A 16,521-nucleotide genomic window follows, 5' to 3' on the forward strand; every position below is an offset into this window, starting at 1 on the left:
AAAGCAATAGGGTGATTAAAGCTGGAGGATGGTTTACAAGGCATTTTATGCTGCATCTGGGAATCTGTGCTATCCTACTACCAATATAATTATTCCACTTTTTTTTTTTTTTTTTTTTTTTTTTTGGGAAGGCCAGCAGGATATACTTAAAGAATTACAGAGACTTACTCTTCCATCAGCGTTAGTTTGTTTATAAGCTTTTACAGTGACGTATAGGTACAATTAGGGAAAAAACTTGCATTAAAAACAAAAGGGAAATTTATAAATCAGGTTTATCAACTAAACTTGACAGCTCTTGGGAAATTTAAAAATAATGTATAGAATACCAGTTGCTGTCTGTTTCCTCTTGTAAGTTATAGCTTTTCCTCTGTAGTGAAAACTCCGACACTTGTCCTGAAGAGCTTGACTCCAAGGACCAACAGCAAAATAATCTTAACAGCTGTGATGGAATTCAAGGGAAGAGGAGGTCTCTATGCGAATTGGGTAGTTCAAAATGATTACAATTCTGATCCTCCAGTGAGCGTGGTGTGAGTGGAGCTCGGCATCTGTGCAGGTTCACGGGTCTGTACTCACAAAGCTCATTGTAGGATTGCGGTATGTGTGAGAATTACACACAATGATTTAGAATCTTATGCTAGATTGGGGAAGAAGAGGGTGTATCTACAATGGTGGATGTGTACTCCATCTTGTTTCTTGTCTTTTGTTTTGATGGTGATAGTTATAAAAGAAAAAAGAAAGCCATAGATGCTGAGCATGGTTTCACAATAAGGTGCGTCCTGCCTGCTTGCTCTCTTGTTTGATCGTATGGGTGATAGTTAAACAGTAGGAAGTGTAAAAACAATAGATGATCTCAGTACAGTATGTGACAGTATGAAAGTAATAACATTTAGATAGGGCCTTTCATCCAGAAGGATTCCAAAGGAATTTATAAACAATATTGCTTTATATAATATATAAACAAATACATTTGGTTTGCCTGATGATGCTAAAAAAACCCTAAACAAACAAGAAATATTAGACAAAACAACTTTTATGATTTGTTTTCCTTGGAATAAACAATACTTCTGAAACAACAGTATCACTATGTGGTATTTACTTTCTCTCCCCTTTCTACAATCTCTGTCTACCTCAGTCTATTGTCATTTCGTCTTTTATCTACCAGTTTAGGATGCACAGTTCTTTAGGAATGGAATATTGTAATTTTAGATGATTGTGAAGTGCCACATACTTTTGACATTGGAAAAGGCGAATACCTTGTATAATTACTACAAGACAAATATTTTCAGGTAATAGAATTATTCATTTTGGAATAGGGCCAGGAAATCAGGTTTTAAAACCCTAAAACCTTCTTGAGAAAGTGCCTTGACATCTTTAATGCCCCCAAGAAAGCAGAACAACTCGTTCCAGAAATCTGTACCGCTGGCAGAACAATGCTCTCTTGCATCAGCCGGGGCAGTTGTTCAAAATTGATACAAATGGATGTATGCCACTTCCCAAATCATAATCCTCGGAGGGATCCTGTCCATCTGCTGACCAGTCTAGGCCCTGGTTATCTTATCAGCTCTGACTTGATCTCGACCAATATGATATGGCAGCATCAATCCCAAACAAATGCAGTTTAATTCACAGTTTGGAATTAGAGACTGACTGATGCCGTATAGGGAACCTCTCTAGTAGTACTATTCCTACCCATATGTTGTATAATCACTAAGACAAAGGGGTAACCTGAAATGAAATTGTCCAACACCAGTATGAAATCCTCACTTTTATGTGGATATAAAGCATGGAACATCCATTAAAAGGAGGAAGATTGCCTTGCTATTAATAACAAAGAGGGTGTGGGTGGGGAGAGAGGAAAAGGGGAAATCAGAGAGAACCTGGGAAAGGAAGGCAATAAACATTATGAGTAAGAGGAGATTTTTATAGTATGGTCACGTAAAAAGGATTGGCGAGGGCAACATACTGAAGAGGCTTTCATTGGAAACCAGAAACCAGGGCTAGGTGGTGGAGGCAAAAGACAAGGACTGATAGATGTCATTACCAGACATTTTAAAAGACGGTAAAATGGATGTAGATATGGAGTCCCTAGAGTGTACTATAAAAGACTGAACATACCCATGGTGTATTGAGATAACCCTGTCGGCTCAGTTTAAAGAAAAACTATGATGTTGACATGGACAATTCCGTTCTTTTCCTCTTAAAGTTTTATTCTGTTGCACATAAATTTGAAACAGTTTTAACAGCATATCAACTTTCATTGCATGTAGAAAGGAGACAGAAGGGCACATACCCTTTCTCTCTACATGGAGCCATATTTAATTGTCAGAGTGCCATTTGTTTTATATAAAAAGTACAAACTAAAAATAAGTGGCTGTGGCTGTTAGAAATGTCAGATCTTCTAAAGACAAATAAACTTGTGTTCCAATTTATGTTTAGATCCAAAGACGGCTGTGACAGAGCTCTATTCAACACTCTTGACTTAGTGATTTTTGGTAGGAATTTGGTCTGAGTAAGAAGTTGCTGAAGAGGAACCAGAATAAGCTATTACAGCCTTAATTACGTGACTGTGAGTGGAATATTGCCCCTCCCAGTATGTACAAGAATTTTTCAACCAACGATGTAGTCTTGTCCCACTTATTACCTGGGGGTGCATACTCAAAAGGAGCTAGGCTCCTAACTCCTGTTGATTCAGAGGAAATAAACAAAACAGGGCAATTATCGAGTGATCCATTCCCTGTTGTCCAGTCCCAACTTCTAGCAGTCAAGTTTTAGGGACATCTAGAGCATGGGGTTGCATTCCTGACCATCTTGGCTAATAGCCATTGATGGAGCTATCCTGCCTGAACTTACCTAATTCTTCATTGAACCCAGCTGTACTTTTGGCCTTCACAACATCCCCCCCTCATCATTTTTGTTGCTTTTCTCTGTACTTTTACCAATTCTAATATATCTCTTGAGATGGGGGACCCGAACTGCACACAGTATTCAAGGTGTACCACCGATTTATCCAGTGGCCTGATTATATTTTCTGTCTTTTTAGCTATCCTTTTCCTAATAGTACCTAACATGCTATTAGCTTTTTTGACTGCCACTGCACATTCTATAGGATGATTCAGTCTTTAAGAGTAAATCTGGAAAGTCGTATTAGTTTAATTCCTATTATATTCTATGTGACTTACTTCATAATGGCCCTGTTTCTCTTAAGAATATTTTCCCCATTCACTGATTGTTTAAAAGCTGAATGGGTGGATGTTGCTCTTCTCTGACCACCCTCCATCTATTCATGCTACTGTTACTGAAACTAGAGGAGTAGTTTTAAAAATACATTTTAAGTAAAGGGGAAGGTTCTCTCAGGGAATGGAGGGGCTTGACTTTCTTCAGGAGCAGGGAACAGCAGGAAGGTAGTTGTGAGAGGAGTGGGAGTTTGTCGGTTGCCATCATGAGAAAAGGAGAGGTAACCACATTTACTGTGTGCATGTGAATAAGAGACTCTGAATGCTAGGAGTTCTGTAAGAGCTTAAGGTTTTGCACAGCATAGGGCTATTGAGAAATAATACAACTCATACCCTTTTCCTTCTCTTCACTCAATGTGCAGGGATTTCATAATTACTTAGAGGTTTACAGAACCCTATTTGTTTAATCAGTAACTTCAGCATTCTTGTACTATGGCTGAGGTCATTCCATTTCAGTGAAATCAAATTCAGTGCAACAGTAAAATGACTAAAACCAGCTTTGAGTTAAATGATCACAAACTGAGCTTATTTCGAATTTATATTTTAAAATACATACAATTCAGTAACAAAAATAACTCTGCATGTATATAGCCCTTTTTGCTGAAGACCTTTACAAGTATTAATGAATTTTGCCTCTGTTATGATTGTGAGGTAAGTTAGTATTATTCCCATTTTACAGATGGGAAGAATGAGGCACAGAGAGATTAGGTGACTGCCCAAGTTAGTAAGGAAATCTGCAGCAGAGCTGGGAATAGAGCCTTACTCCTAGGCTGAGATTTTAAACATCTCAGTTCTAGTCTTTTGCCTTAATCACAAACTGCAATCTCATTTCTGTATGTATTAATTTAAGAGATCAAATGTGTATTTTAGAAGTATTTAAATTAGCCTCTGCGATGTGCTAACCTTTTATATGGGGAGTGGGTGGGTAAACTTCCCAGTAAAGCCTGTTATAAGACCTAGTGTTGCTAAGTACTTGAATGATTTGCCGTACTTTTGGGAGGGCTTTCTCTTTGTGATCTTCTCTTGCATGACCTCTTTAATAGCTTTATTAAAACTTGGAAACTTCGGTCTTCCTGACAGTTAGCGCTGCTTTCTCATTATGTTCATTTTTATTGTAAACATGAAAGAACTGCTGTCGTTATTGCTTAGAATGGATTTTTCTTCAGTTGTTTTGAAGGTTAGTAGAAGTAGAAGTTAATCTTTAAGAGAGTCATGCTTACAATGATTGGATAGCAAAGCCTGACAGGTCATGCTGTTTGTCTTTACATTTGCCGAGTAGATGATGTTCTGCTGACTCCAGCTGTAAGAGTTTTTTTGGACAGCAGAAAAACAATTTGCTTTTCTTCGCATAAAATATAACCCTTTGTTTATTCTTATGGTGCAGTAAGATTCCCAAACACATAGTCACAAAGGAAAGAGTTGAAGGGTATTGCTTTCTTTTTTTTTTTTACACCCTTTTTCTTAATTGAGAGAAGAGAGTTTAGTATTGAGTTGAACTGCTGACTTCTGTGGAGGTCATTATTGGAACCGACTGGTTTGCAAGTAGAGATGTATCAAGTTGACCAAATCTACTTCACATAGTTTACTACCTGTCGTGTAATGATACAGTTAATAAGAACACCTTTTACTGGAGATACTCTAAATTTTGTGTATAGACTCATTTTGACCAAAGGAATGAGACTTTTTACATTTCCTTACTATCTTCAGTTCGTTCAAATGATCAGTAAAAGCTTTCTTTTTCAAAAGGAAGTTTGTCTTTAAATTGCTTACATTTTTCCAAGTTTATGTGTTTTTTAATTACCAGTTAATATCAGTTTGTTCTTTGGTATCTACCTGTAGGGGTTGGTGGCCGTCCCTTCCTGTCAGTCTCCAAGGGAGGCCACACATCCCCACTACCGCATATCTGTAAAGGCTGGTTTAAAGGAGAATTAGCAGTCTTTGGGGCCCTGGCCTTCTAGGCAGGGCAGAGCTGTGAGCAGTCTCTCACCTGGCCTCCTAGCTCAGGCAGACCGTGGACAATCAATCGCAAGCCTCTTGGCCTTAAGTGGGTAAGCAGTCACCCTGGGGTGATGTGGCCGTAGGGGGTAAGGAGTACCTGGGATCACACTATTTCGCCTGTATCCACCTGTATTCCAGTATTCCACCAGGTCCCAGCCCAGATCCCTAACAGTGGCGGTTGGTGGGCACCCCTCTGAAACATGCTGACCAGAGTTAGGATAATACAACCGCACTATTGTCTGGTGTCCCTGGGCTACTTCCTACTACCCCATTGCAGTGTACCTCTATCTCATGGGGTTCCTCTGTCTCCCAGAGCTACATAGCCAGTGGCAGTCTCAGCAGCTCCTTCTTGCTCTTGTTATCCTGCTGACCCGGTAACTCTTCTGAGTTCTTGGAGCTGCAGAGTTCACTCTCAGGCGTACGGCTCAGCAGGGGACAAGAAGTTTCTGTCTCCTTTGGTAGCTCCCCCTCAACTGAGCTGCAGGACCTGCCTTTTAAACTTCCTGCCCCGCCCCTTTGCTTCTGATAAAATGGGTGTGGCTTTCCTGGCTCCGCCCACGGGGGATGGATGGTGGTCTCTTCCTGTCAGTCCCTGAGGGAGGCCATGTCCTCATTACACTACCCCAGAGTAGCTGTGGGGTTTGGGAAGCACAGATGGCTGACACTGGACATTGTACACTACAAACACCATAGAGATGTATATGACAAATTTTAACACTTAAAAGCTTTTGGTGGATATCTGATGTTCAGCAGGAGGGAGAGAGAGAGAAATTCAAAGGACCTGCATGTCTTTACTGAATCAGATAGCAATTGTACAAGCTGAAGCTGAGGTCAGCATTAAGTCCTTACTGGTTTATAACCATAATGCCATCGGAAGAACACAATTGTATTTACAACCTTAAGAAGGATTTTTGCATTCTTTCCTTAAGTGGCTCTGGCTGCCCACATTTTATGCACTTTTAGAGTGCAATAACAATTGTGGCATCTTACTCTCTGATTTCATTTTCCTTCCTAAGATCAAGAAGGTGAAAAGGCATCTTACAAAATGCTCACTTGGTTTTGCTTTCCTGGCTTAAGATGGGTTTAGTGGGATGTTCTGCTGCTATTTCTGTTACCATGGCTTCATGACCTTTGAAATGGCTTATTACTATTTTTTTGAGTCTTATAGTACTTCCACTTCTACTCCGAAAAACAGACATTGGGCATGATTTAACTCATGAAGAGTCCAATATCCACTTCTACATGTGTTCAGAAAGAACTATGTTCAAATGCATATTTGAGTCTCACATAATTATGTGCTTGAGATTTTAAAATTCCATTCTTTGTATATAATAGTTATATATTATAATAAAAATAAGTCTAAACGGTGTGCGCTAATAAATTGTATTAAATCTTTTTCAACACTGCACAGTCTAAAAAATAATGTATTGCCTTTGTCCTCACTAAAAGTACTGGCCAAGTGTCTGTTCAAGAAGCAAATGCTAAAGGTCTATAGCTAGTGTGAAAAGGGTGTTGTACTAAGATCGTTCTTATCTGTAGTCTCTGTCAGCCGTAGATGAGGAATGGATTTGCTTGTTCTTTTGTAGTTAACTGATCAGTATACAAGAATTTGACCCATGAAATAAATGGATCAAATAGAAGTGTAGCTATATTTAACTTCCTCTGTGTATGTCACTTCTCCACTAGTACTGCACTGAACTATATTCTGCACGTCCTTCCATTCCCTTCTGTTGCTAAATGTGTGTACTATTCTAAAATGCTGTTTGACTGATCCCAGTCTACCCTTCGCTTATGGTTTGGACTAACCAAATCTCCAGTAAATGATACAGGCATATCTAAGCATTTTAAATGCATTGTTTTGTTTTTCTTTTATCTTGGTCAACCCATAGGAGAGAAATGCTCTAACTTGGTGTAATGTAAATTATGTTCAGGAAGATAATTGAGGAAAATATGGATGGTTAATCCTTTGATAGGCTTTTTACACTGCCTATAATATTTCTTGTTAAAAACAATTATATATAGTTTTCATATTTTGTACCTTTTTTTCCAGAGACTGTTAACATGCTAGTCATGCCAACATTTAGATACCGTGTTAGGTAGTCCAGGCCTCAATCCTGCCAATAGGACTGTTCACATGGTTAAAGGTACTTTATTGACTTGAGACTTTACTGCACTAGCCTTTCACGTTATGTCAGTCAGAATCAAATCACGCCTCAGGCTCCAATTCTGCCAATAACTCTGCTGGAGTTACTTATATCTGTGTGAAATCCCATTGATGTTAGTGACATTGGAGTTAGGATCTGCACAAGAATATCTATTTGCAGGATTGGGGCCCTAAATGGTTGGTTAAAATATTATATTATATTGTGTTACTGAAGTACTTAAGCCCTCAGTTGAGATATGATTGGACTTCATAGTACTATGTGTTCTGTATATATGTAGAAAGAGACCGTCCCTGCCCCCAAAAGCTTACAATCTAAAATGACCAAAAAAGACAAAGGGAAGGGAAACAGGACACAGTATACAGCAAATTGGTCAGAGTGTGATAGTAAGAGCAAAACTTTTAGTTCCAGATTTTTTTCCCTTTTAAGCTTTTTATTTAGGTTTTACTCTTCCCTATTCTTCTTTTAAATTGTTTCAAAACTTTTCTTTATAATATTTTTCATTTTAAGCCCATTTTTGTTTATAATTAACACTAGCATTTTCTATATTTTGTTAATCTTTGACATTTAACACTACCCCTATCTATTTTAAGATAATTTTAAACCTTGGCAACTTTAAAAAAAAAAAAAAAAAAAAAAATTTAAACCCTCACCTTTTCAACTTTTCAAAGGTATGTTTAACTTTAGTTTCTTTTTAATACTGTTATTTTCCGGGTGTTTTTTTAAAAAATTTAATCCTAGCCTTATGCATATATATTTTAAAATATTAAGGCTTTATGCGTGTGTGCGCATGTGCACCTATTTTCTGTAAATAACAGGTTAGACCAAGAGTGGTTTAAGTATATTTGGTCCTGCCTCAGTGCAGGGGTCAGGACTAGATGACCTCTCGAGACCCTCCCAGCCCTACATATCTCTGATTCTATGAGTGATGGAAAATGTAGTATGAAGCTCACTGGAGTTCTGATGCTGCGCTTGAGCAAATGAAGGTGATAATTGTGCTTTCTTCCAGCCAGTTTATTTGTTTTGTGCACATCACAAAACAAGCATGCAGTTTGTCATGATAGGCAGTCTGCTTAAAAGAGACTCAGTACTGGAATAGAAGAAGTATTGCAAGCCAAGACTGAAGTACATTGATAAAGCCAGGCAAAGGAAGCTTAAACACCACCTTTTCTATATTGTCGGATGCATCCGATGAAGTGGGTTTCTGCCCACGAAGACTTATGCCCAAATAAATTTGTTAGTCTAAGATGCCACAGGACTCTCGCTGTTTTGCTAAAAACAGACTAACACGGCTACTTTTCTGGAACTTTTCTATATTGTTCATGATTCTAGTCAATGCTGTTAAGCTCTCACTTTCATGAATACTTACATATGGGCTTAATTTAATACATTGTGAGTAGTTGCTATGACTTAATGGAACTACTTGGAGGGTGAAATTACAAGTTGAAGTCAATGGGAATTTTGCCATTGATTTTAATTTTCACTCATGACGGGTAAAGTTAAATACATACATAAATCTTTGTGAGACAAGACCTGTAAACAAAAATACTTTTCAAACAAACAAACAAACAAACAAAACAAAAGCCATCCACAGACTCTAAAAATTATTTTGACCTCATTGCAGTTATGGATTACCAGCAGGCATTCAGTAAAGTGAAATGAGTAGTGTAAATATATAGAATTGCTTGGGTCACAATGTGAAGAAATCCATTTTTTTTTAAATAGTAAAACCCCCCAATAACTTCAGCTAAAAGCTAATACCTCATGCAGTTTTGAGTGATGAGCCTTCCAAAAGGACATTTGAACAAGTAAGAAACCCAAGCATAAGGAAAAATTAGCGTTTACACTTTAATTAACTGTTAATAAAATGGCTCATTTAGCCGCAATCTTATCTTCAGCTACAAAAATGTAAACGTTTGCTGAGTGATATTGGCAATTGAAGGCTCTTTGTTTAGACTTCTTGTTTTCTTGGCAATAAGTAAAATTCTTTATAAGAAGTCATTAAGATATTTCTCAGTGCTGCCTTTTGAAAATTTTCAGGCTGCTATCCTTGTCCTGGGCCAAACATGAATCCCATTGCTCTTGGAAGTCGTTGGCTTGCTTATGCAGAAAACAAGGTAAGGAATAGCTTAAATTTTAAATATTTTCTGGAATAGAGAAACCAGAATGATTTTACCTACATCTCTGGAACAAACATATAAAAAAATACTACAGTCTTTCAAAGAATATTGATAATGGTGGTAGGCCAAACATTAAACCTATCAGCTGTGTTTTGGTTTGCAGTTATATCATTCCTCTATTTTATGTATCTGATTCAACTGTGTGAGCTTTACAGGACCTGGATATACAAGGATAACACAGGCAGAAAAGGGAGATTTATCAATGCCTGATTGCATCATATAGCTCACTCAGCAATTAACACCTTAAAATTATGTCAGCTCTTTAAACAATAACTCTGAACACCCCTGTCAGACAGATGTTATGCCTGTTTTACAATTAGGGGAAACTGAGTTACAAAGTGGTCCACGGATTTGTCTAAGACCACACAGCAAGTGAGTGGGTAGAGCTGGGATTAAAACTCAAAAATTCCTGGCTGCCTGCCTCCAGACTCAATCCTTAAGACCACAGCTGTCTTCGAGAATGTAAAATATTGAATTAGTTGTGATTATTTTCAGAGTCAAAGAGAGAAAAATTAGATGTCAAGGAAAATAATTAGCACTCTTTCTACCCAGTGCAGTCCTAAAAGATAATTGCAAATTTAAAACAAGGTGTGTTTGTAAACTTCACCTTCCATTATCAGAGCATGGTTTGTATTTTAAAATGGAGGGGCTTACCTTTTTCAGGTTCATCCTTGGTTACATTTCTGTGACAGGAATAGCTGCATGTACAACTGAGCCAAAGACTATCAGAGAGGCAGCTTTTATTAATTTGCCTGCTGTTATACCTCTGTCCAAATTTAGGTCTGCCTCTGGAAGTAACACCACACCCATCGATCAGCTACAGTGTTGTTCAATTTACAGACTGATCTTTGTTTTGCAAGTGCTGCTGTTGCTGCAAATAAATAGATCAAAAAAGAATTTGAACTATTGATGTTTCCCTCAGATATGTTGACTATTGCCCTCTTTTAGTTACGTTTTTATTCTTTATCCCATTTTAGTGTAATTACAAAGAGGCATTTGCAGAAGATATAGCGTGGGGTGATTTTTATTCCTTTCTCCTCTTTCTTTTCACAAAAAAGATAGAAGGGAGCAACTAGAGAGTCGACATTTTCTGTGCAGCAGCAATAAATACCAGTGACTCATTTGCCATTTTATTTAACCAGCAGTCTTCATTAGTTTGGTGGGGGTAGAGGTGTTCTATTTTGGTCTATTAATAATAAAGAAAAAGCAGTCTAGAAGCAATGCAATTGCAGACCTATTAAATCTCAGCAAAGCCCAAAGAATAGAAATGTGCATGTAGCTAACTCTCCTCTTCTGTAATTTTTCTGCTTACTAGAGTCTGTATAATAAAAAGGGGGAGGGATGAAGCCACATCCAAATTCTTAGGATGTCAAATATTTAAAGTTACATAGACATGGCTAAAGCCGTTGATTATATTTATTTAAATGTATTTGTGGTAACGCTGCCAGACCCAAAATCCCACCATTTCAAAGTTTATGAATTCTTAGGGACTACTCATCTTGTAATTGAAAACCAAAGCTGAGCATGCGACAGTCTGGGTGGCACCCAGAAGATTAGAAAAAGGGGTTAAGTGTCTCAGCAGGGCTTTTTGCTATTTGTATGAAAAAACACACCACTGTACATGATAAATAAGAGCTATACTAATGGGTTACGGGGTTGTATAGTTTAATAATAGTGACTTGCTGGCTGTCTTTCTTCTCGCAGCTGATCCGGTGCCATCAGTCCCGTGGTGGAGCCTGTGGAGACAACATTCAGTCTTACACTGCCACAGTCATTAGTGCTGCCAAAGTGAGTACATCAGCAACCGCTGGAAGAGGTTATCGTGTGCAATGATTATCAGATTTCCCTGTTGAACTATATTGAGATTTTTTTCCCCCTTCTTCTCATTCACAAAAGAGAAGAAAATCTAAGAAAGGTGCTGGAATTGCCTTAATAATATTAAAACCAAATATAGGGGCCTGATCCTGCAGCCATTGCTTAGCACCTCTTTGTAGGAATGCAGTGCCTTTCAGGATTGGGCTTTTTATATTTCAAACCTTTATCACACTACCAACCCTTGCTCATGTGAGTATTCTCAGTTAAAGCTTCTCAAGCAGGACTGATCTCTTAACATGTTGATTCTCAGTTTATAAACACAGAAGATCTGCTGCTTTATGGATATGTTTGCTCCAGCATTATATTTTTACTATATTTCAAGGGTGATAAAACTGTACTGTAGGGATAGAAGAACTAATTAATTAACTTCTTAGTACTAGAGCTGACTGAATTTTTTTCAGCAGATAATTTATTTACTGGTAGGATTTAGCAAATAGTTTTGGCTGGAAAAAAATAAGGGGAAAAATTCTTTAAAAAAGTTGAAATGTTTCATTTCAACATTTTCAAAATTAAATGTTTTGACTTTGTTTGGAAATAATATTTGTTTAGAATTTTAGCTAGATTTAACATCCCCCAAAAAAACTTTAATAAAAAACCCCAAACCTCCCTGTAAACGAAACGTTTCAGGTTAAAGGAAAAGTTTAATTAAACTTGAAATGAATTTTTTTTTTGTTTTTTTCACTGTGGCGAGAAAAAACCTAAAAATCGTTCTTTCAGGTTGACATAAACTGAATTATTTTTCAGATTTTTGGATTCACTCACTGAACTAACAAATCAGTTATTCACCCCGCTCTAGTTACTATAACCTTTTAAAAAAAGCCTTTGAGTGTTAATAATAATATTTACATTTAGATACCGTTGGCTATGGTTTGCTTAGTTCTAACAACGTTCCTCTGTGTGTTTGGAAGCTTCTGGGTTTTCATGGAAAAATCATAGGCAAGCCAAAAGAGCATGCATTTTTTTCCTAGATTTTTTATGTCTCACATTTGGTCAAGTCAGTCCTTTTTCACACACACAAAAAAGTGAATTTTGGTGTTGGCTGGCAAACTTCATGCTGATTACAAGCTTTTCTTATAACCACAGGCCTTTTGATTTGTGAAATATACAACAAAACAGTTCTAATCATAGGGATTACAAAGTGAATCTAAATGACAGCATGGAATAGAAAGCATAACTGCACTGAAAAAACCAACAGTTTAAAGAACTCACAGAGAAAAGCAAAGGTCATGCTGTTTGATATAAAAGCAAATAAAACATAAAAATGAATGTATTCCATCAAGATGGCTTTAGAACCCAATTGTGCTGTGGTTGGAGAGGGAGAGAAATCACAGGTTTTATATTGCTCAGGGGAAATTTGGATCTTCCTCCTCCTGAAGATACAACGTTAAATCTGTAATATCTGCTTTGAGTTTCTTCATGCTCAGTGAAAAAGGGTGAAAAAATACTTTCCATCTCATTAGCATTAGCATTTTTTTAAAAAAGGGCAAATGGGCTTAGAAGGCTAACTAGCTCAGCAGCATTTGCTGTAATTGTGCTCAGATAGTCTGGATTCTGGTTTTACGTGAGGGTCACTACACTGCCAGAGTAGTGTATAGTGGCTTTAATGTAAACTGATGTGCCATTGGAAAGAGCAGGCCACACTGTTGTGAAGCCCTGTATACAGCGAAGTAGCACACATTCAATAGTCCTTGCAGATCAAAGGCTAGCTTTTTTGTTTTGTTACAGGGACTGAAAAAACAGCCAGGGAGTGTCTGTTGGACAACGCACAAGGGTCCTTAGACAAGACCATAGATTAATAGCTTTTAAGGCCGATGTAGGGATCATTATGATGATCTAGTGCAGGGGTAGGCAAGCTTTTCATCAGGCCCTCCAGCTCAGCCAATGGTCCGTGAGCTCCATTCTGTGGAAAGGCTGCAGAACAAGCTGTGCAGCGCGGCAGCAGCCGTGCCCCATCCCAGCCCCGCACCTTCTCCCCACCTCTCTCCTACCATGTGGGCCCAGTGGCACCCTGGCTGGAGCATGGCGGCCGCTCCCCCCTCCCAGCCTCGCCCCTTTCCCCCCCGCCCTTCTCCCACCTCACGTGGACCCAACGGCATCCTGACTGGAGCCCCTCCCGGTCCCAAGCAGCGCCGTGTGGCGGCCACATCCCCTGCACAGTCCCGCCCCTTCCGCCTCACCCCTATCCTACCACATGGGCCCAGCAGCGCCCTGGCTGGAGCGTGGCAGTCGCTCCCCCAAAACAGCCCTGTCTCTCCCCCTTCCTCTCCCCCCCCCCCCTCCGCCCTTCTCCCATCACCTGGGTTCAGGTGCCCTGACTGGAGCCACTCCAGGAGCATTAATGGCCTGCCATACAATTTCTATACCCAGATGTGACCCTCAGGCCAAAATATTTGCCCACCCCTAATCTAGTGTGACCTCCTGCATCGTACAGGCCAGAGAATTTCACTTTGGAATTCCTGCCTCAAGCCCAATACATACAAACTTGAAAATAATGATAATGCATCACATAAATGGGTACTTGCAGGGAAAAAATCTTTGTATGATCACAGAAAAGAAAAATGCGTTAGACCCGATATAACAGCAAGGTAAGAGTCAGAGCTGAGAAAAGATAGAAAGCTGTTAGATAATAGGCATTGATGCATGCTACTAACTCACGGGTACTTGGGGAAGAACTTCTGGGTTGGTACCTCAGGGAAGAATGGAAATCTTCAGTTACATCAAAATGCCATGATTCCCTCTTCAGTTGTTAGGATCCTTGGTTAATTGTGCCCCCAATTGTGCATATATGGGGGTGGGAAAGACTCAGGGACTCTTGTATACAATACACGTGGATGGGAAGGACATATATTTAAATGAGACATCAATTTGTGATATAAATTAGAGTAGTAAAATGCTCATCTTGCAAGCCAGGGTGGAGTGTGGCTTGGACTGGGAACAGTGGAGACAGTCTTCTGGGGAGGGAGGGAGATTTTGGGCGAGAGGATATGAGACCGTGTTCATCATCCTCCCTGCTCTACCCCTGCCCCTTTGCCTCCAGGAGATGTGGGCTGCTGCTTCCCACTTCTGCCCCCTTCCTTTCTTCATGCTGCATTGGGAGACAAGATCACATGCAGCATCTGGGTCCAGGCTCTGGGGATCATCTCATCCATTCCAGCTGACATTGAGCAGTGCAAGGCTGGGTTTTGGCTTGTCTGTTGCTGGACTTGGGAGGGGGATGATAAAAAAAAATGTTGTGCATCTTGGGCTCAGTTGCTCTGTTTGTCCAACCTTTTCACTAATATGCTGGATTTCAAAGAATGCCAGGGGCTATGCTGATGCCCAGTTTTGGGGTCTGGAAGGTGCATCTTTCCTGTATTGGGAAACTGGCAAACCGCTGTATGGATTTGTTTCACATTCCACTTGGCATCCAAGAGGTTTGGTTTTGGGGAGTTTAAATTACAATTGTCGCAACTGTCCTGGGTTCCAGTGCAAGTGGTAGGCTAGAAAGGGTCCAGCTGAAGACCCTAAAACCTAACGGGCTGCTTGGACACTGGTCCTGGGCATTCACGTGACATAATGACGGGTGTGCGAAATTGTCTGGTGCAACTTGTAGCTCTTCTCATCTGTCTTACCTCTGCCAAGGAAGAGGGGAGGAGGTTGGGACTCTGAAGTCCAGTCAGGGCTCCTTGTCTGGCCTGACTCTGTATAGAGAGTGCATGGCATTCACACTCACTATCAAGGTAAGACCTCATGGTCCATTGGTTTCAGTTCAGTTCACTGGAACGAACCCGTGGGGTAGTGTTGGGTGATATATTCCAGTTGGCTGTTAATAACATTGTAGCCTCCTTGTTTAACCATATGATTTCTGTGTTTCATTGTTTCACTGTCCATATCCATGGACAGTGTAAATATTTTGAACCTGAAATTTTGCAAGTCAGGAGACTATTTTATTGTTAGTTGATCAGGGTCCAGTTGATTAGTACAAACCTGATACAAATTTATGCCACAGTTTTGCAAACATTTATATACCTGCAGAACTCCACTCGTGTAAATTGTCCCAGTGAAGGCAATGCGACTACTTAAATGAGTGAAGGCATGCACATGTGTAAGCATTTGCAGGATTGGTGTCTTAATTATGTTTGTGCTTTTTGTTAACCGATTTGTGACGTTTGCATCTGTTAGCAAGTCTAAAGTATGGAACAAAGCTGAAAACTTTGTTTTGACTGATTTAATCTGTGTGTTCATGTAGCAATGAGCAAAATGCCATTTCCTGGTAATTGAAAGATTGACTTACTTCATAGGCAAATACACACTCCAAATATCTTTGCCCTTTGCCCTTCCCATTACCTCACCATCAACCTTATGACTTGTTTAAGTAAATCTTCATTTACTGGCCTCCACAGTGATTATATCTTATCTGCTTGGAATGGTTTAGGATTCATCCCTTTGATCAATGGAGGTGTTAGCTACTTTTAAAGTGGATGTCCTTTTTTATTCCCTGCTCTATCCCTTTTGAATTCAGAGCAGTCCCATAAAAGCTCTTGTTTTCTCTCCTTGGAATTCATCCTTTTGTGGGTCTTGATTCCAATCTCTTTTTGGGGGAAATGGATGAGTCTTTGCACAGGGAAGGAAGATAAAATTTGGTAAGGAATAATGGTGATAGGACCCCATCTGAGAGCTCCCACTCGGAGCTCAGAGGATCCTCAGAGGAAATGCTCAGTAGCTGTGCAGAATATTTAATACTATAATATTTGGTGGGTTAACTTACAAAATGCCTCAGTAGCTAACAACTATTTTTCTCCCTAGTGTGCTTTCCATGAGTTTATCATATGATAGTAGCCTGTTTAATCAACAAATTCAACAGTTATCCTAAATCCCTTTATCTGGCAGTGCCAGAGCTACCCCTGTTAACATTTAATGCCAAGTTCAAAACTACAATCACATTAGGAGACATTGACTCCTGGTGCCAAAGGGTTAATCTCTCCCTTTTCATCCTGGCAGTATTGGGGAAACTCATTATATCATTGCTTTATTATTTGATCATCTTTATTTTAGATGTTTAGGAGGATTTTGTTTTGAACAGACAGAGAAGTT

General features: G+C 39.3%; 1 protein-coding gene across 8 annotated transcripts in view; it reads left to right on the top strand.

Annotated features, from left to right (window-relative positions):
- The window catches only part of BCAS3 (BCAS3 microtubule associated cell migration factor), a 451,757-nt gene that overhangs the window by 80,040 nt on the left and 355,196 nt on the right, over positions 1–16,521 (top strand). For all 8 annotated transcript variants that reach the window (XM_067538144.1, XM_067538140.1, XM_067538137.1 and 5 more), the window contains 2 exons: positions 9,434–9,510; positions 11,278–11,361. In XM_067538144.1, the coding sequence (XP_067394245.1) occupies positions 9,434–9,510; positions 11,278–11,361 (161 nt within the window). The remainder of the gene's footprint in view (positions 1–9,433; positions 9,511–11,277; positions 11,362–16,521) is intronic.

Source organism: Emydura macquarii, unplaced genomic scaffold (genome assembly GCF_026122565.2).
Source record: "Emydura macquarii macquarii isolate MOO-44397 ecotype Brisbane River unplaced genomic scaffold, CSIRO-AGI_Emac_v2 contig_450, whole genome shotgun sequence".
Lineage (NCBI taxonomy): Eukaryota > Metazoa > Chordata > Testudines > Chelidae > Emydura > Emydura macquarii.